General features: G+C 36.6%; 1 protein-coding gene across 5 annotated transcripts in view; it reads right to left on the reverse strand.

The window, feature by feature from the left end:
* VPS13B (vacuolar protein sorting 13 homolog B) overlaps positions 1–21,553 on the reverse strand; it is an 890,836-nt gene that overhangs the window by 777,741 nt on the left and 91,542 nt on the right. For all 5 annotated transcript variants that reach the window (XM_066265974.1, XM_066265971.1, XM_066265975.1 and 2 more), the window contains exons 13-15: positions 15,272–15,463; positions 8,067–8,236; positions 4,653–4,847 (exon numbers count right to left, since the gene is read on the reverse strand). In XM_066265974.1, the coding sequence (XP_066122071.1) occupies positions 4,653–4,847; positions 8,067–8,236; positions 15,272–15,463 (557 nt within the window). The remainder of the gene's footprint in view (positions 1–4,652; positions 4,848–8,066; positions 8,237–15,271; positions 15,464–21,553) is intronic.

Below are 21,553 nucleotides of genomic sequence, written 5' to 3' on the forward strand. Positions count from 1 at the left end.
AACTCACAGGTCAAATTCAAACTCACTGCATGGTTCTGTGTTTCCTACAAGTTAAAAATCATATGTATACATAAACATTTACAATTAATTTGATGATAGGGAATACTAAGTTGGAACCCCAATGAGATAAAATGGTATCCCCAAAAAAGAATTTCATCCTTTCATTAGCAAAATTGTATTACAAAAAAAGAATATTCTATTATATTTTGCATTTAATAAAATCTTATTAAATACCTACATAATATCCTAATGTTGTGTCCTATCCCACAAAACCTAAAATATCTACTATCTGAACCTTTTGAGAAAAGTTTGCTGATCCTGCAATAAGATAATATACTGAAAATTGAATAGATGAGTGTAAGGTAGATGTGTTTTCGTTATCAGATCTCGCAACAGTACTCTCCAAAATGATACAAATTTATATACCCCCCAGCTGTGTATGAAAGCACCCTTCCTCCAAATCCTGAGGAAAAATTGTTCACTTGAGGTAAAAAATTACCAAATCTAAAAAATTCCAAGGGTTTTGATTCTACTATTACCTTCTTATCTTCTCTGAAGCATCTACCACAGCCTGATTCTTATGAGCAATGTGGCCATAAATTTACATATTATTCTATAATTTATTAGGTACTTTCACTTACTTATTTTCTATATGTTTCAAACATCAAATGTTCTGTAGTCTTACTTAGCTACTTGATGCCGTTCATACGCAAAGGATGGGTTCAGCAGTTAAAGAGGACTTGGTAAGACATGAAAGTTTCACCTACATGTTTTCTGCACACATCCATGCCAAATATCTCAATAAATTTCATTACACAAAATGGGCACTACATACTGTTTTGTCATATAGTCAATAGAGACAAAATTAGTTATACAAAATTAAAACAAACATTTGTTTAAGCATTTTTTTTTAATTTTTTAATTGATCATTTTAGAGAGAGAGAAGGGGAAGAAAGAGGAAAAACACTGGGTAGCTCAGATGGTTGGAGCATTGATGTGCCACAGTTGGGGTCAACTTTATAATAAATCAGTGCTTCAAGTCAGGTCCAGCTAGTCATATATATTAACTCTACCAAATTCTGAGTTTTAGGCCACTGAAAAAACATCAAAAATGCAATGAAATATTGAAGACTTGAGACTTATTTTAAGTATTCAATATTTATAATACTAATAAAAAGTTTTTCTACATGTATTTTACTATCCCCACTCTGTCCATACCTAGCGTCCTGGGATATTTAATTTATCCATTATAATGAGAGTCAAACCAAATATATATAAAAGGCAACTAGACAGCACCTGTACAAAAGAGCTTTTCCCAAAACATAACTTTATCTGCAACATGTTATAACTAACTTTTACATAACCCTGGAAATTTAATTGGGATTTTAATATATTAACAATAGTAGTAGCAAACAACTATTCCAATAACTTTTACGTCAGTGTGCACGACAACCATATTGGTGACCAATGGATGACCATATTCCTTGAGAATGGGGTAGGCTTTATTAATTCTTAATGCTGAATGCCTGCATGTAGAAAAAACAATATTTACCAACGTAAAATCTGTGTTATGTATATATGCTTTTTGGCAAATCCTTTCACCTTCTTTCATCCAGTCCCCTCACCCCCTCCCTTCTGAAACCTGTCTATCTGTTCCATGTGTTCATGTCCCTGTTTATATTTTGTTTCTCAGTTTATTATGTTCATTAGATTCCACATATAAATGAGAACAAATGGTGTTTGTTTTTCTCTGCCTAACTTATTTCACTTAGCATAGTATCTCCAAGTCCAACCATGCAGTAGCAAAAGGTAAGATTTCTTTCTTTTTTATAGCCATATAGTATTCCACTGTGTAAATGTACCATATCTTTTTTATCCACTCATCCACTGATAGACACTTGGCTATTGTAAATAATGCTACAATAAACATGGGGGTGCATATCTTCTTTTGAATTAGTGTTTTGGGATTCTTAGGATATATGCCCAGAAATGGAATGGCTGGGTCAAAAGGCATATCCATTTCTAATATTTTGAAGGAACTCCATATTGTTTTTCACAGTAGCTGTACGAGTCTGCATTTCTACAAGCAGTGTATGAGGGTTCCCTCCTTTCCACATTCTCAACAGCACTTGTTGATTTATTGATAATAGCCATTCTGACAAGTACAAAGTGATATCTCATTATGATTTTTTAAATTTTTATTTATTTATTTTTTGTGGCAGAGACAGAGAGAGTCAGAGAGAGGAACAGATAGGGACGGACAGACAGACAGGAAGGGAGAGAGATGAGAAGCATCAATTCTTCATTGCGGCTCCTTAGTTGTTCATTCTCATTATGATTTTAATTTGCATTTCTCTGATTAGTGATGTTGAGCATTTTTTCATATGCCTATTGGTCATCTGTATGTCCTCTTTGAAGAAATGTCTATTCATCAGGTCCTTTAGCCATTTTTTAATTTGATTGTCATCCTGGTATTAAGTTTTATAAATTCTTTATAAATTTTGGTTATTAACCCCTTGTCAGATGTATCAGTAAATATGTTCTCCCACTCGGTGGGTTGTCTTTTCATTTTGTTAATGGTTTCTTTTGCTGTGCAAAAACATTTTAGTTTGATATACTGTAATTCCATTTGTTTATTTTTTCATTTGTTTCAATTGCCTAAGGAGATATATCAACAAAAGTACTGCTAGGAAAGATGTCTGAAAGTCTACTACTGTCTGTATTTTCTTCTAGGATTTTTATGACTTTGTGACGTACATTTAAGTCTTTTACACATTTTGAGTTTATTCTGTTTGTGCTGTTTTTGGTTTGGTTTCATATTTTTGCATGTACCTATCCAATTTCCCCAACACCATTTATTAAACATTGCATATTCTTGCCTCCTTTGTCAAATATTAATTGATCGTAAAGGCATGGGTTTATTTCTGGGTTCTCTGTTCTGTTGCATCGATTTATGTGTCTGTTCTTATGCCAGTATCAGGAGGCTGTTTTGATTACAAAGGCCTTGTAGTATAGCTTGATATCAATTAGTGTGATAGAATTAACATCATTAAAATGATCATACTACCCAAAGCAATCTATAGATTCAACACAATTCCTACTAAAATACTAATGGCATACTTCAGTCTCCAAGGCTGACATGCTCGGACCAACCTAGCCATCTTCAGCGACCTGGGCAGACACTCCAACCAATCGAAATATTGGGTACAGGAGGGAAAGAGTGAGAGAAGGGGGAGAGAGGGGGGGGAAAGAGCAAATGGTTGCTTCTCTTGTGTGCTCTAAGCAGGAATCAAACCTGGGAAGTCTATATGCCAGGCTGACACTCTATCCACTGAGCCAACCAGCCAGGGCTGCTAAATATAGATATATACACATTTTTTCCACCAAAGTTAGAAGCTGGGAGGCAGTTAGACAGACTCTGGCATGCACCTGACCAGGATCCACCTGGCATGCCCAGCAGGGGGTGATGCTCTGCCCATCTGGGGCATTGCTCTGCTGCAACCAGAGCCATTCTAACACCTAAGGTGGAGACCACGAAGCTGTCCTCAGGGCCCGGAGCCAACCCTGCTCCAATGGAGCCTTGGCTACGGGAGCGGATGAGAGAGACAGAGAGGAAGAAGAGGGGGAAGGGAAGAGAACCAGATGGGCACTTCTCTTGTGTGCCCTGGCCGAGAATCGAACCCAGGATCTCCACATGTCGGGCGCACACTCTACCACTGAGCCAACAGACCAGGGCCAAATATTTCTAATTAGTTTTACAATACTATATTAGTTTCAAGTATATATTATAGTGATTAGACATTTATATACCTTACCAGTGATTACTCCAATAGGCTAGTAGTACACATCTACACCATACAGTTATTATAATATTATTGATTATATTTCCTGTGCTATACTTTGTATCCCGGTGACTATTCTGTAACTACCAATTAACACAAATTCAAAAAGAAGTGACTGAAAAACAAATGTGTTAAATATTGTCTCACATCAATGTTCCCTCAAAGAAATCATTGTCTTTCAAAGCAGTGTTCCCCAACCGTTTTTTGGGCCACGGACCGGTTTAATGTCAGAAAATATTTTCACAGATGGGCCTTTAGGGTGGGATGGATAAATGTATCACGTGACCAAGACAAGCATCAAGAGTGAGTCTTACACGAATGTAACAGAGGGAATCTGGTCATTTTTTAAAAATAAAACATCGTTCAGACTTAAATATAAATAAAATGGAAATAATGTAAGTTATTTATTCTTTCTCTGCGGACCGGTACCAAATGGCCCACGGACCAGTACTGGTCCACGGCCCAGGGGTTGGGGACCACTGTTTTAAAGCACCATTCTAAACTAAATGCTCTTTCACACTGCTTATAAAAATTATCATCAAAGATACATGAAAGCCTCAAAAATTATAATTATTCCTACAAAAATTAAAGTATTAATCTCAGACAATTAAAGAAATATCTTAGAAACAGGTACACTTTTATATATATTTTATTCATTTTAATTATAGTGAATAATGAATATATCTATTGAATCTTATTTAAATTTAAATTATACAGTAATAATACTGTGAATTAGTACTTAAAAATATATTTACTTAATTCTCTCAAAGCCAACAGATACAAATAAAGAAAAAATTTCACTTTTCATACCTTAAGGTAGCAGTGTGCATAGCAATAATGAAGCAGATTATCAGAAGGCTGAGTAAGGCTGCTGACCACATGCACCAAATGTTCAACATACATTGGCACAGAATGTTCCAGATTAATTTTATCCACCAATATCTGAATAGATGGCAAAGGCCGAAGAGATTGGAAATTTGTAGTGTTCATGAAGTTACTTGAGTTCTGGAAAACAATAGCATTCACTTTATATTTCAGGAGAATGGTGACTGATGTGCAGTGTCCTCAACATAAGCTTCAACTAGCACACTTTGCTATAATAAGTCAATGTAGAAATGACATCTTTCTATGGGACTCTTACCTAAACCAAATACAAAATGTATTACCAGATGTCAAAAAAATGCAAATTTATTGCAAAATTATCACTGCCCTTTTAGCTCAAGCTTTTTATTTTTTCAATCAACTATAATAGTGCCAGTATGTGCTATAGTACATTTCTTAAGCCTAATCATTCCAAAAAAATTTCCCAGCTATCCCAGAGTCAGTCTCCTTTTATCTTCTTTCCCTTTATTCACATTTAGATGGCTAAGGGACTAACTGGACTACTTCAGATAGTTTCAAAGACACTGTATTCATTATAAGCAAAGTTTGCAGAACATGAAAATGTCTGACCCATATCGTATCTATGTACTTATAACACACATGCTAAAGGTTAATAAAGTCCTAAGAATCTTAAGATAGGCCTAGTATTTTCGGTATTACAGAACCTTTCTAGGCATCAAAAAAAATGCATGTAAGTTTCAAGATGGTCAGAGTATCAACCCTGATTAGCAAACCACCGTTTCCTGACCTAGAACTAACTTACTCCTTTAAAATGCCCTACCTGTAGTTTTCAAAAAAGAACAGTATGACCTTCTCCCCAAAGGTATGTAAAAAAGGGCAAGAAGAGCAGTTTCACTGTTTTGTTTTGTCTGTCTTTCATTGCCACAATAATTGGGAGGCAGTACTGGCATTTAGTAGCCATTGGCTGAAGATGGTAAATGCAATTTCATACTCTCATAGCTCAAAAAATCAATAGTGCAATTGAGAAAAATGAGATGAAAATTGACTAAATTGAATTTACAATCTAGCTTTTGACTCATTATTAGTCATAATTTTTAAACCAACACTTATCAAGCAGTTACCTAACTTCTTTAAGTCACTTTATTTTAAATTATTGCAATAGAACATACAATAGGGCACACAAATCTTAAGTGTGGAGCTAAACAACTTTTTTACATCTGTAATCATCAGACATTTCAAGCACCTTAGATGACCCTTCTCAGGTTTACCAGAAGTAGCCAATATTCTCACTTCAAGCAATCAAGATTAGTTTTGTTTGTTCAACTTCATATAAATAGAATCATACAGTATATACTCATGTCTACTTGCTTTCATTCAACATAACATCTGTGAAAATTATCTATTGTTTATTTTTTCAGTTGACACTTTTATCATTATAAAGTCCTCTTTATTTCTAAAAATTCTTCTTGTCTTAAGCTCTATATTTGCTGATATTAAATTGGCCACACTACTGCAGTTGATGTTTTGTTGAGTTGTACACTTGAAACCTGTACAGTTCTGCAAATCCATGTCATTCCAATAAATTCAATTTAAAAAATAGCCATACTATCCTTCCTTTGATTTGCATTTAAATAGTACATTGTTTTCCATCTTCCTACTTCTGATTTGTGTCATAGTTTTCAGTTCCAGAACTTCATTTGGCTCTTTTTTTTTTTTTTTTTTGTATTTTTCCGAAGGTGGAAACGGGAGAGACAGTCAGACAGACTCCCGCATGTGCCTGACCGGGATCCACGCGGCACGCCCACCAGGGGGCGACGCTCTGCCCACCAGGGGGAAATGCTCTGCCCCTCCGGGGCGTAGCTCTGTTGCGACCAGAGCCACTCTAGCACCTGGGGCAGAGGCCAAGGAGCCATCTCCAGCGCCCGGGCCATCTTTGCTCCAATGGAGCCTCGGCCGCGGGAGGGTAAGAGAGAGACAGAGAGGAAGGAGAGGGGGAGGGGTGGAGAAGCAGATGGGCGCCTCTCCTGTGTGCCCTGGCCGGGAATCGAACCCGGGACTTGTGCACGCCAGGTCGGCGCTCTACCACTGAGCCAACCGGCCAGGTCTCATTTGGCTCTTTTTTATAGACTGGGGTTTCCTTTGAAGTCTTCCACCTTTTTGCTTCTTTCTTAAATTTTAAACATAGTTACTTTAAAGTTCATGTTTAATAATGACATATTTTAATTTTCCCAACTGAAATTTTCCTCAGGTTATCACTTTACGTAGCAACACAATAATTAAAAATGAGTAGGCAATAGCAAAATGAAACTACTGCATCATAGTCAATTCCTTGCCATAATTCCAAAAATTTTTATTTAAAGTTAGGACAGTTTTTATTCTATAATCGTCATCATTATGTAGACATCAAAAGAAATATAAGCAAAAATAATAACTTAAAGATAACAGATACTTTGTATGTTATGTGGCAAACTCAGAAAGCAATACATTGTATATTGACCTAACCAAATATTAAACATCTAATAAGTCCTCATTAACCATAAGAGTAGTGATCACTGGATTCCTAATATGTTGAAAATGGTTTACATGCATTATCTTACTGGACATTCAAAATAATTCTGGAAGCTAAGTACTACAGGGGAAGTGCTCTGTGCCAGCATCCTGACAGTCTTAAACAAATCCATGCAGAACACAGAGGCAAGGCTCGACCACAGAGGACCTAAGCCTTAGAACACCCTGTGATACTCTCAGAACAGGGGGAAATAGGTAGTCTTGTAAGGAGCTGCTAAAAGACCATTTCTCACCTCCTCTTGAAGGAAGCTTCTATGAGATATCTTCTCATCAGCATCACACATTCAAGTGAGATAAGGGGCTTTCCACCTATCCCGCTTAAGAGTACACCTAGGCTATAGAACTGTTTAGCTGCAGTGTAGAGTTAAATCCTATCAACAGGGCACCTTACCATGTATGTTGCATGTCACTTGGCTCTCTGATTTCAGGGTCATCTTCAAAGGGACATGCCAAGCTGACAACATTATTAATTTGCTTTTACTGTCTATGTAAGTAATAAACTATCTGACTATCTGGGCTTCTGATTCTTTACTGGTGAAATCATTCAGCCCACTTGAAAAATATAGCTAGTAAATGGTCTGACTTCTAGATCTGTGCTCTTCAAGACTTGCTTATCCAGCTTTAGCTTGAGGTTATTTTATTTGAATATATAAATTATTCTCTAAGTAAAAATAATCAGTTACATTGTTTTTACTTCATCATGTATAATTATACAAACAGATATTCTTTGACTTAATCACCTTCCTCTTACAGTATCACAGGGCCAACAAATATGCATATATGGGAAAATGAGTAGTAAGTCACAAAATATACCTTTTCTCCCATAATGACAGGTAGTAAATGATCCAGCAAGTTGAATTCAGCCATGAAAATTGTGCAGGTACATTTGAGGAGAGTAATACTGGTATGTCTAGTAGGAATATATTCCTCCAAAGATGCCACTTCTTCCGAATTCAGTATTGTTTCATTTTCATCCTTAATATCTAAAATAAAATAAAAATTTAATAAAAAATTATTTTTAAAATAACTTTCTTTAAAAACTGAAAAATTAATTGGCTAACCAAATCTTAAATTCTATTTTTCTTTTCAACAATAAAGCAGTGTAAAATAATGTGTTACCTTTAACAAATATAAATTGATTACTCTAGGATATTAATGTGTATAAATTTTTAAGATTGTATTTATTCATTTTAGAGAGGAAAAAAAAGAGAGAAAGCGAGAGAGAGAAGAGGGGAGGAGCAGGAAGCATCACCTCCCATATGTGCCTTAACCAGGCAAGCCCAGGGTTTCAAACCAGCAACCTCAGTGTTCCATGTCAACACTTTATCCACTGCGCCACCACAGGTCAGACGCATATATATATATAAAATATATATTTTTAATTTATTATTTTTTTTTTAGAGAAGCAGGGACAGAGAAAGACAGGAACATTGAGCTGCTACTGTATGTGTCCTAATCAGGGAATCAAACTGGCAACTTCCGCGCTGCGGGACAACACTCCTACCAACTAAGTTATTGAGCCATGGTTTAATTTTTTTTATTGATTTTTAGAGAGACAGAGAGAGGAAGAAATAGGGAGAAGGGAAGCATTTGTTGTTTCACTCAGTCGTGCATTTTTTGGTTGCTTCCCATATGTATATAGTACCCTGACCGGGGATCGAACCCACCACCTTGTTATTTCAGGACAACGCTCTTAACTGACAAAGCTAACCAGCCAGGGCCTGTTATATAAAATTTTACATTTTTTTTTAATTTAAAATGTTTTAATATTTTAAAGAAATTTTCAATCTCTTTTGTTAAAAAAAAATAACCATTTCTATTCATAAATACACCATTGAGATCATGTAAAAGCAAGCCACCAATTGGGAGACAATATTCGCCATAAATAGACAGATTTAAATATAGCACAAAGGACTTGTATTCATAGCATAATAAAAATAAAACAAATGTAAGCCCTCTAAAAATCAATAATAAAAAACAATTCAATAGAAAATTGACCCCAAAAAAGCCTTGAACAAGCAAAATACAATATATCCCAATGGCCAAAAGTCCACTCAAAAGCTATTTAACATCACAAGGCATCAGATAACTGCAAATAAAGTCACAATGTGATAGAATAGTTCTATCACATTTCATGTGTTATAGACCCACTGGAATGGCTTAAATAAAAAAGGTTAAGGACACTAAATGCTAGCAAGCACAAAGACCAACTTTTCTCTAAAGTCCCACATAGAAAATATATTAGGCTTTGAGGGCCATCAAGTCTCCACGACATTCAACCCTGCCATGTAGTACAAGACAGAGCCACAGACAAACTATAACTGGGCCTGACCTGTGGTACACTGGATAAAGTGTGGACCTGGAACGCTGAAGTCACTGGTTCAAAACCCTGGGCTTGCCCAGTCAAGGTACATATGGAAGTTGATGCTTCCTGCTCCTCGCCCCCTTCTTTCTCCCTCTCCTCTCTCCAAAATCAATATATAAAATCTTTAAAAAAAAAAAGATAACTGAATGATCATGACTATGTTCCAATAAAACTTGATCATCTATGGACACTAAAATTTAAGTTTCACATAGTTTTCAGGTGTCACAAAATATACCTCTTTGTCTTTTCTTTCCCAACTAAATAAAATGTAAAATCTGTGATGAGCTCATGGACTGTACAAAAAAAAAACGCAGTTAAGTGTTAGTTTGCCAACCCATGATCAAGGCCAACTAAAACTCTCCTTACACTGTGGGTAGGACTGTAAAGTATTTAAACCACTTCAGCAAACAGTTTGGAAATACTTACCAAAGGTGAACACATGCAACCCTTTTCCTTAAGTATTCTACTCTTAAATAGCCAATAGAAATTAGTACATATTTAACAAAAAGCATCTACTAGAATGTTTTTGGCATCAGTATCATAATAACCAAAATCTAGAAACTAATCAAATAGTAACAGCAAAACGGATAAATGAGTTATGGTATATTCACAAAATGGGATTCCATACAGCAATGAGAATGAATCTCATCAACATAATGTAAGCTAAAGCCAGAGACAAAAAGACTACATATTATGTGATTCCACTTACATGAAGCTAAATCTATGTTAGGAGTAAGGAGAGTTGTTACCGCTGGGGTCAGAGCAGTAACCAGACAATGGCAAAAAAGGGACTTCAAGAGTGCTGGTGAGCTTCTATGCCTTCAACAGTTATGTAAACGTGGCTAAGGTTGCAAATTTCATATAACTACATCCTTACGGTTCATGTGCTTTCCAATATGTATATTTCACCTCAATAAATAGCTACAAAAAAGTGGAGTAGAACAGCTAACTGCTTATGATTTAATAAGTGTGCACTTGTATAAATGTATTTACTATGTATATAAAGGCAACTCTCACTTTGCACAATTCTGAAATGCACAAATTTTTAAAATGCCAGTTCCCAAAAGCATAGTTCAAATACCAGTTACCACAGTATAATTACTGTAACTAACTGCATAAAGTACAAACTTCACTGCTAGGTGTTCAGCTCCCAGATCATTGCATAAAAAAGATGAACATCATGATCAGTGACCAATCATGTCACTTCTTTCAAAGTTTGTCAGGTTTGGTTACTAGTTAATAGTATTTGTTATATTTAACGCTTGCATAAAGAGCTAAGCATGTGGTTAAACTGCCTCCTTAATTACTGGTGATAAACTCATGTGACATTTTACACAAATGGATAACTGAAACAGAGAATTGGCAATCAAAGATAAAAGTGCAACAAAGAAACAAAAACTGGTAACGCAGGAAGTAAAATTCTAATCAAACATAACTGGTATTACAGAAGAGTTGATTGTGGAAATAACAGACATTGAATCCTTGAAGAGACTCTAGATATGCAGCTAAGAGGATTTAGGGAAGACACGCTTACTGATATAGATAAGGAATGGTTGTGATTAAAAAAAAAAAAAAATGAAGATCTCCCAGAGAAAGTGATGAAAGCACAATACTTCCTGTTAAAAGAATCCTTAGAGGTTTTCGCATTGAAAGGGTATAGGATAAAATGTGGAACTCTGATCAAAACTTAAGAATACAACAATCTGCCATGTTATAGGAAAGACACTCCATTCCATATTACAAGTTATGTGATGAGGGACAACCACTGCTCAAACTACTCTTAAGTATTTTACAAAGAAATAAAACCCTTAATTTTTTATTATTCCTTTTGACTATTCTTTTCATTTCTATATATCTCTGTATCAAGACGAAGAAAGTTTTTATTTTTAGTGTCTTGACAAAAAGCTGAAAGTGTAGAAAACTAATCTGTCCCACTGACTGTGATCACTTTGCATGATTTCAGCATGCTTACTTTTATGGTCCCTAAATACCATGCAAAATAAGAACAGGCTATACATTAAATTTAGGCCAGCTAACAGCAGTTTCTTTATATATATCACATTTTTGAGATAATAAATGTCAATAAAAGTCATAAAAACTTCAAATAAAAAATTATGTTTTATGTGTGTGTTACATGGATGTGTCACAATTCCATGTGGCAGAGACTGCAAACTGCAATCTCCTACTGCTTCTTCCAGTAATAAAACCCTTGGAGTTTAATTTGGTATATAGACTTCATCCAGAAACTATATTTACCAGCATGCCCCCCTTGCTTCCAGGTATAGAGACATGTTAGTAAGTTTGGTCAATGGGATGACAGTGTCATGTCATTAAATGAAACTATATCCCTCCCATTTTCTCTTATTCTCCTTTCTTGTTATTAAATTCAGACATTGTAATGGTGAGCCACTATTGACCACATAGATGAGGTATATCTAGAAATATTAGAATAACAAAATAGAAGGAATTCTGGGTCTCAGACAACCTCATGAAAGAAAGTTGCACTAATCTCCTGGGGTACCTACCAGTGTGGACTTTTACATGAGTAAGCAAATAAATTATGGACTGTTTATTGTGTGAACATAAGTTTTCATTTCTCTGGAATAAATACCCAGAAGGGGAGTTACCAGACAACATAGCAAGATGCACATTTAGTTTTGAGAAAAAACTGCCGGACTGTTTTCACGAGTAGATGCACAATTTCAGGAGTAGATGTAAAATTGTTTTATAATGATCATTCTCACAACCAAAGAATGAGTGATCCAGTTTCTTCATGTCCTACCAACATTTAGTGGTTTTTTTGGTTGTTTTTTTTTGTTTGTTTGTATTTTTCCAACCAAAGTGAGAAGCAGGGGCGGCTACAGACGAACAAAACTCCCACATGCACCCGACCAGGACCCACCCGGCATGCCCACCAGGCATCGATGCTCTGCCCATCTGAGGCATTGCTCTGTTGCAACTGGAGCCATTCTAGTGCCTGAGGCGGAGGCCATGGAGCCTACCTCAGCACCAGGGCCAACTTTGCTCCCATGGAGCCTTGGCTATGGAAGGTGAAGAGAGAGTTAAAGAGAAAGGAGAGGGGGAAGGGTGGAGAAGCAGATGGGTACTTCTCCTGTGTGCCCTGGCCCGGAATCAGACCCGGGACTTCCACACACCGGAGTGGCACCCTACCACTGAGCCAACCAGTCAGGGCCAGTTTGTTTGGTTTTTGGGTTTTTTTGGTGTGTGTGTGTGTGTGTGTGACAGAGACAGAGGGAGAGAAACAGAGAAAAGGACATATAGGGACAGACAGGAAGTGAGAAAGATGAGAAGTATCACTTCGTTGCGCCACCTTAGCTGTTCATTGATTACTTTCTCATATGTGCCTTGACCAGGAGACTACAGAAGAGCAAGTGACCCCTTGCTCAAGCTAGCAACCTTGGTCTTCAAGCCAGCAACCTTCGGGATCAAGCCAGCAACCATGGGGTCATGTCTATGATCCCACACTCAAGCCACCGACCCCACACTCAAGCTGGTGAGCCTGAGCTCAAGCTGGGTGAGCCCGCACTCAAGCAGACAACCTCCAAGTTTCATACCTGGGTCCTCCACATCCCAGTCCGACACTATATCCCACTGTGCCACCGCCTAGTCAGGCCATTTGGTATTGTTTTTATCTTCACCATTCTGTATAGTATACTATCCTAGCACTTATAAGAATGTCTGGCATGGTGCCTGACCTGTGGTGGCGCAGTGGATAAAGCATCGACCTGGAAATTCTGAGGTCGCCGGTTCGAAACCCTGGGCTTGCCTGGTCAAGGCACATATGGGAGTTGATGCTTCCAGCTCCTCCCCCCTTCTCTCTCTGTCTCTCCTCTCTCTCTCTCTCTGTCTTTCCCTCTCCTCTCTAAAAAGAATAAAAAAATTAAAAAAAAAAAAAAAAAAAAGAATGTCTGGCATGGAGCAGGCACTCAAGCAAAGTGCACCAAACACATGAACATGTCAATTACTTACTATTATGTGCTTTTACATGCACTAATTTTTGAAAGTTAGTCCTACTAGTATATCATTTAGGTTAACACAAATATACTGTGATAAAAGTAAAATAACAGAAATTTCTACAGAAACAAAAGCACAACAATCTGAGACTAACGGGTCGAAGCTGATGTGGTACAACTGCTCCGAGTTATTGCTCAGTCATAGTTAGCATGCAGCTCTCACCTCAGCATCTAAGATGACAACTGCAGCTCCTGTCATTGTAAGTGCTTCCAACCAGAAGGAAAAAGAATGAAAACATGCTCTTCGCATTTTTAAAAAATAATTTTTTAAGTGAGAGGAGGGGAGACAGGGAGACAGACTCCTGCATGCGCCCTGACCGGGATCCACCTGACAACACCCTTCTAGGACCAAGGCTCACATCAACCGAGCTACCCTTAGTGCCTGGGCTGACGCTCAAACCAATCAAGCGTCTGGCTGTGTGAGGTAAAGAGAGAAGCTAGAGATGGAGGAGAGGAGAAGCAGATGGTTGCTTCTCATGTGCGCCCTGACCATGAATCAAACACAGGACATGCATGCGCCTAGCCGATTGCTCTATCTGCTGAAGCCAACTGGCCAGGGCCTGCTCTTTGGCCTTTTAAAGTCACAGCCTAAGAATTGATATGAAGTTCTGTGTCCATCTCAGTCACTAGAACCGAGTTGTATGACTATACTTAGAACGTGTCACCTTTATTTTTATCACAAAAATTTCTATCATAGAAATTTGTTACTATAAAATAACAGAAGAATGGATATGGGGAAGATAATTTAACCATCTTTGTCACAATAATTAAATTAATTATAGACAAAAATTAACAATCAGTGTTGTTAACTAAATTACCTAAGGTCAGTAATAAGTGGGAGTCAGAATTCAAACCATAGTCTGTCCCCATAGGCTGAGTTCTTTACTCTCTTTTACTTTCTCATTATGCTATTATGTCCTAATCCAGAGTATTTTATCATATAAAAAAGGAATCTGTAGGCCTGACCTGTGGTGGTGCAGTGGGTAAATTGTCGACCTGGAAATGCTGAGGTCGCCGGTTCGAAACCCTGGGCTTGCCTGGTCAAGGCACATATGGGAGTTGATGCTTCCAGCTCCTTCCCCCTGTCTCTCTCTCTGTCTCTCTCTCTCCCTCTCTCTCTCCTCTCTAAAAATGAATAAATAAAATTAAAATAAAAATTAAAAAAGGAATCTGTATTTTATGAAACTGTGATAACCACATCTCCATATCATGCAGAAAATATTTCATTGTACAGAAAATTCTTTTTTACCAGTAAGACCTAAGCTTTCTTGAATGTTAAATTTGTATTGAGAGCAAATCTTTATGTCTGTTCTTTAGAATCTACTAACGTAGAAAAATGGTCTTTTTTCAAGAGTATTCAATGGAAAGAGTATCAAAAAGGTGTGGCAATAAAGTACCATCAAATACTGGCAAGTGAGTACTTACGCATATAACTACCAAGTCTTGACCTCTCCCATAACTTCTATACACAAGTGTATTCTTTACATTAACAGCTAAATATTTACAAGAAAGTCAGGCAAAATTTACTAAAAATGGTAAGTTAACACAACACAACAAATTAGATTATATACTCATTCAAATCAACTGGGAAGAGATTCAAAATAAAGACAAGAACAAACCTGGTTTTAGCCCACTGTATGGTTCATATTCATGTTCTAAAGCACAAACAATCATTTTCAAAATTCGATGTACTGCACTGCTATCCAAGCGAAAATCAAGAGGACCTATAACAAGGCTTTTGGTAGACTTTTCCTGAACTGTTCCCAAATCTTCACTTTTTCCTAAAGAAAAGTCTTGCTGATTTGCAGAACCTAAAAGAAGCCAAGTTGTATATTAATATTTTCAGCATCAATAAAATATAACACGTATATATTTTTAATGGTTTATTTATTTATTTTTACAGAGAGAGAGAGTCAGAGAGGGATAGATAGGGACAGACAGACAGGAACGGAGAGAGATGAGAAGCATCAATCATCAGTTTTTCATTGCGACACCTTAGTTGTTCATTGATTGCTTTCTCATATGTGCCTTGACCGAGAGGCTACAGCAGACCAAGTAACCTCTTGCTTGAGCCAGAGACCTTCAGTCCAAGCTGGTGAGCTTTGCTCAAACCAGATGAGCCCATGCTCAAGCTGGCGACCTTGGGGTCTCGAACCTGGGTCCTCCGCATCCCATTCCAATGCTCTATCCACTGCGCCACACCTGGTCAGGCTAGCACATATACATTTTAATATTACCCTTCTCTCATCTTTTTAGCTTATAGCTCAATGCCTTAAAACCAATTCTCCACCAGCTGCATATAGAAAACCTTGTTGATCTGTAATTTTCTCTATGCAGATGAAGATATTATTAACAAAAACAAAACAAATTCAAAAAAAATTATTCCTTTTCTGTTATCTATTTGTTATAATAAGTTCCATAAAATTGAAATGGTCATTTTTAGAAAACTGTTCTCTAAAATCCAGTTGCTTATATCCAACAATTCCATACACAATACCATTAGTTGCCTGGGAAGGGAAACTGGAGGAAGTCGCATTTACCACTATTATATCTAAGAGTTTCACTGAAAATTTATTGTTTAAAATTACATGTTCACAGGCTACCTTGACAGTTTTATAATGATCATGGAAGTGAATAATAAGTATTAACTGCTTTGAACTCTTTCTAAAATAAAGTTATTATGACCAGAAAACAAAAACAAAAAATTATTATGGCCATGCTCTATGATGCAGAATTCACATTCCTCAATCCCTTATCTGTCCATATATTGAAGAGAAACTAAGGCAGTCTTTTAAGGAAATATCTTGGCTCTACCTCCTTATATAATATGTACACTCCTTATATTAGAGATTTGGATTTAATATATAAATTGGCCATTATAATTGACAATATGTTCATTTTAAGCCTGAAGTCATTTTGTTTCTTTAAACAAAAACAGAAAAGTAATGTTTGGTTCAATTCCCAGTCAGGGCACACAGGAGAAGCAACTATCTGCTTCACCCCTCCCAGCTCCACCTCCTCTCTCTCTTTCTTTCTGCTCCTCCGCCGCCATGGCTCAATTGGTTCGAGCGCATCAGCCCTGGGTGCTGAGGATGGCTCTGTGGAGCCTCAGCCTCAGGTGCTAAAAATGATCATGACCCCAGATAGGCAGAGCATTGGCCCTAGATGGGGGTTGCCGGGTAGATCTTAGTCGGGGCACTTGCGACAGTCTATCTCTCTATCTGTCCTCCTCTCACTTAGAAAGAAAGAAAAAGAAGAAAGGAAAGAAAAGTAAGGCTTTCTAGCATTAACGACTTTAGAATTTAGCAAGGCCCAATAATATAAAAAAACTCTGTATCTACATCTTCTAGTAACTTTTTCATAAATACATTTCCTTCATTTCAAACAAGAGTTCAGTCACCTCTAGTAGAAAATAATTACTTACATATTCTTAACAAGATGACCACACAGACTTAAATGTCACATAAAGTTAAACATACAGAGTTAATCTTACACATATTTTAAGGCATACATAAATAATATTGAGTCACACTGAAAATTAGGTATAAATAACATGTCATTCACAGAGAAAAAAAGCATTACTTTCCATAGCTAAACCAAGCATTTCTAGAGTTACCTCTTAGAATAGGGTATTTGGAAGACAACCAAAAAAACTCTTATTGCATATCACAATATTCAAAACAAGGGAAATGCCTTGCTTTGAGTCCCGTAGAACCATTAAGCTTTCTATACAAGTGTCACTTTGTAAAAAGGCCCTTGTTTTAGACACAAATTATAAAATTATCTTTAAAATAATAGGAATCTACAGACTTCTAATATTCTCCAGATAATGCAACTTGATTATAATGCAGTTGAAATTTAAAGCCAGTAGCTGTCTGAAATGTAAAATTGTAGCTAGCTTTTAGCTTTATCTTTTCAGCAAGGTATTTACTTGTGCCTACCCTCAATAAGTTTGGTCACTCCAGCCCCTCAATGTTTGGCTACTCTGACTCGGTCTCTGTAAAAGAAAATAATAATAATAAAAATAAGAGTCAAGACCAGGGGTCCCCAAACTTTTTACAGAGGGGGCCAGTTCACTGTCCCTCAGACTGTTGGAGGGCCGGACTATAAAAAAACTATGAACAAATCCCTATGCACACTGCACATATCTTATTTTAAAGTAAAAAAACAAAATGGGAACAAATACAGTATTTAAAATAAAGAACAAGTAAATTTAAATCAACAAACTGACCAGTATTTCAATGGGAACTATGCTCCTCTCATTGACCACCAATGAAAGAAGTGTCCCTTCTGGAAGTGCAGCGGGGGCCAGATAAATGGCCTCAGGGGGCCGCATGTGGCCCGCGGGCCATAGTTTGGGGACCCCCGGTCAAGACAATAGCCTGGCCAGTGGTAGCGCAGTGGATGGAGCATGACTGGGACGCGGAGGATCGGGTTTGAAACCCAGAGGTAACCAGCTTGAGTGCAGGCTTATCCAGCCTGAGCACGGACTCAACAGCTTGAGCGCAGGGTCGTTGGCTTGAGTATGGGATCATAGACATGCCGCCATGGTTGCTGCCTTGAGCCCAAAGGTCCTGGCTTGAAGCCCAAGGTCACTGGCTTGAAACCAAGGTTGCTGGCTTGAGCAAGGGGTCACTCACTCTGCTGTAGCCCCCCCCACCCCAGTCAAAGCACATATGAGAAATCATTCAATGAACAACTAAGGTGCCACAACGAAGAATTAATACTTCTCATCTGTCTTCCTTTCTGTTTGTTCCGATCTGTCCCTCTCTCTGACTCTGTCTCTGTCAAACAAAAAAAAAAAGTCAAGACAATACCTAACTAGCCTAACAAAAAAAAAAAAAAAAAAAAAAGGACTTGTCAGTCTCTCCAGGACAGCCAGAGGCAACAGTACCTCAGTACCTATACCATACCATCTGCCTGTCCTCTAGTATGTACTGATAAAAAACAATCTTCTGCCTATCTGAGGAGGAATCTGCAAGCTATCAACACAACTCCAACAACCATGTCTGTCTGCTGTAAGTATGCGAAAAAATTCTTTCACAGATGAGAAATGATACATCCCCAGTTGTACCCTTTCACTACAGATTCACCTGCTTTCCTTACCCACTCGTTCTCATTAAAGTTTCCTTGTATTTCACTTACACCTTATGCGCCTGAGTCTCTGTTAAAACCCATACCTTTAAGAAAAAAAAATTCTGTTTTAGCTCTATCCCAGGAACTAAAAAATTAATCCTTAAATAGAATGTAGGGATCAAGAATCCTTCTATTTTAGCATTCCCCTAAATTAACATCAACATTCTCCCAAGACATACAGATTCAAAAGAGTAATGAACCATGATGTCTCTCTCATCCTTTTTCTCAACCTAATAACTGAACTGTTTCAATGTTATCTCTATGTCTCTAAAATCTTCCTGGCATAGATTACATTTTCCACTATCTATAAGAGGCCAATAAAAACATTTGCAAAAGCTTCCTAAACAAAAACGACTAGAAAGGTAGTAGTTATAGCAATAACAAGTATTTAGTTATATTCGTAAGAAATATTTCAGTTTAGTTTTTAAAACTGTTTGAGGGCTCTCAAGTAACATAACAAAACAAAAAGTTGTGAGAAAATGCTCACCAATATCAAGCAGTAGCAAAAGAAATGTATTAACTGAATTTTGACTTATATGCCATTTTATAATGTGGGTTAAATAACACTATATCACTTATCACAACAAAAATAAATAATGCATCATTCTTTTTCTTACATTAGAATAATATCATGTACTTATTTCAGACACACCAATCATGTTTTTAAAATTTCCAAATTCACTACAAACTGTAAAATTAATATTTGACATGCATTTAGATAATTAAATATTATTAGATCATGTTTTGATAATTTACACTATAAAAACAAGTATCACAACAAAACAAGGTTTTTAGATAAAATATTTCTTTAAAAAATTTAAAATTATCCTCTTGTGAAAATTAAAAATACTTTCCTTAGGCTCATTAAAAAATAAGAATTTTTGTTTCAAGTAAACCAAGAAAGAAGAAAGTCTGAACATAGTAGTTATAAATGCAATCTGTATACTTAAACTAGCTGTGTTCAAATCCCACATTAATAGATGTGTGTCTAATCTTGGCCAAGTTAATTAACCTGTAAGGACAAGCTGTTTCCTCGTTTGTAAAATGGGGATAATATTATCTACTAGAAGGGATAAATCCATTAATACATCTAAACACATTTAGAATAGCACCTTATACCAGTTAAAACCAATAAGTATTAGCTATTATCACATCATTACAGATTCACAATGAGAAACAAACGTATGAACACAGCTACCTAAGGGCAGGCAAAAAATAGATCATTTAGTGAATGAATGAACACATTTTTAAAATACATGGACATTCACAAGTTAAACAGTAGAATTATATTCTTCTCTCAAAAAAATTATTTGCTTGCACAATTGAGAAAGTACTTGTGTAAGTATTAAAACAAAAACAAAGTAATTACCATAAACTGCAGAATAACAGTTTCCTATAGTGAGGGAGGATGGAGAATATGATAGAAAAGGAACACATTGTCCTATTTCTTGGCTTGTGTGGGGAATACACAGTTGTTTATAATTCTTTTCTATTCTATACATAAATGTATAGAAATTTTCAGTTTGAACGTCATGATCTAACATTTTCTTTTTAACAAAAGGTTAAAGACTCAGGTATTTATTACTTGTACTCTAGTCATAGAAATAGGAAACAAAAAATTCAAAAGTTAACCAACTACCAGCTTCTCATATGAAAATATATAAGCACGTTAGCAAATATAATATAAATCACAGCTCTATCTTTTAAATACTTTAGGAGCAGAACTAGGTTTCTTTTACTTGAAAGGTGACTACTTCATACTCCACCTCCTCACAAGATACTGAATCCATAGCACATACACATAAGAGATCACAATGAACAAGAAGAAAGCTACCAGCTTACATTTGGCAACTAAAACACATAATAATTTGCCAAGTTCTTAGAACACAGACTTCTGAGTTACACTTTTCATATAGCTAATTGGCTATTGAACATCTCTACCTCAATGTCCACGGGTACCTCAAAACATATCTTTTCCTCTAAAAATCTTCCTTTTTTGTCTCTATCTTCCTTAGAGTTATCATTATACACCAAGTAATTTTAATTTTTAAATAAAGCAATGTGAAGGCAATGAGGATTTTAAGCACAGGAATTAAACCAATGTGACTGCTGTAAAGATTATAGGAGGATAAGAGTGGAAGCAGGAAGCCAGTAAAAAAAAAACTATTTGAATCTATAGATGACAGTAGATTTGAGAGAGTGATGACACTGAAGTTTACAAAAAGTGAATGAATGTGCAACAGATTCTGGGGATAAAATCTGACAAAAATGCTAATGAACTGGATGCTAAAAAAGAAGTATGTCATAATGATTCCCAGTTTTCTGGTTCGAGCAACTAGAAGATCACAGAACCATTTTCCAAGAAGAGAAGATAGAAAATAGCGGAAAAGCAGTAGGTGGTCATGAGGGTATTAACAATTCAATTTTGGACTTGTTCAGTTTAGAGATATTTTTGAAACAGAGAAGTGAAAAGGTCAAATATGCACTGAATATTTAATTTTAAACCTTAAAGAAAGAAAACTATGTATGCAAAGTATATATTTGTCTAACCCATCAGTTGCACCTGAAACCATCAGAAAATAAAATTGAGCCCTGACCGGTGGTTCAGTGGATAGCATGTTTGCCCGGCATATGAATGTCCCAGGTTCAATTCTCAGTTAGAAAACACAAGAGAAGTGACCATCTGCTTCTCTCCCTACCCCTTTCCCCATTCTCTTCCTCTTCCCCTCCCACAGTCAGTGGTTCGACTGGTTCAAGCATGGCCC

Source organism: Saccopteryx bilineata, chromosome 3, assembly GCF_036850765.1.
Source record: "Saccopteryx bilineata isolate mSacBil1 chromosome 3, mSacBil1_pri_phased_curated, whole genome shotgun sequence".
NCBI lineage: Eukaryota > Metazoa > Chordata > Mammalia > Chiroptera > Emballonuridae > Saccopteryx > Saccopteryx bilineata.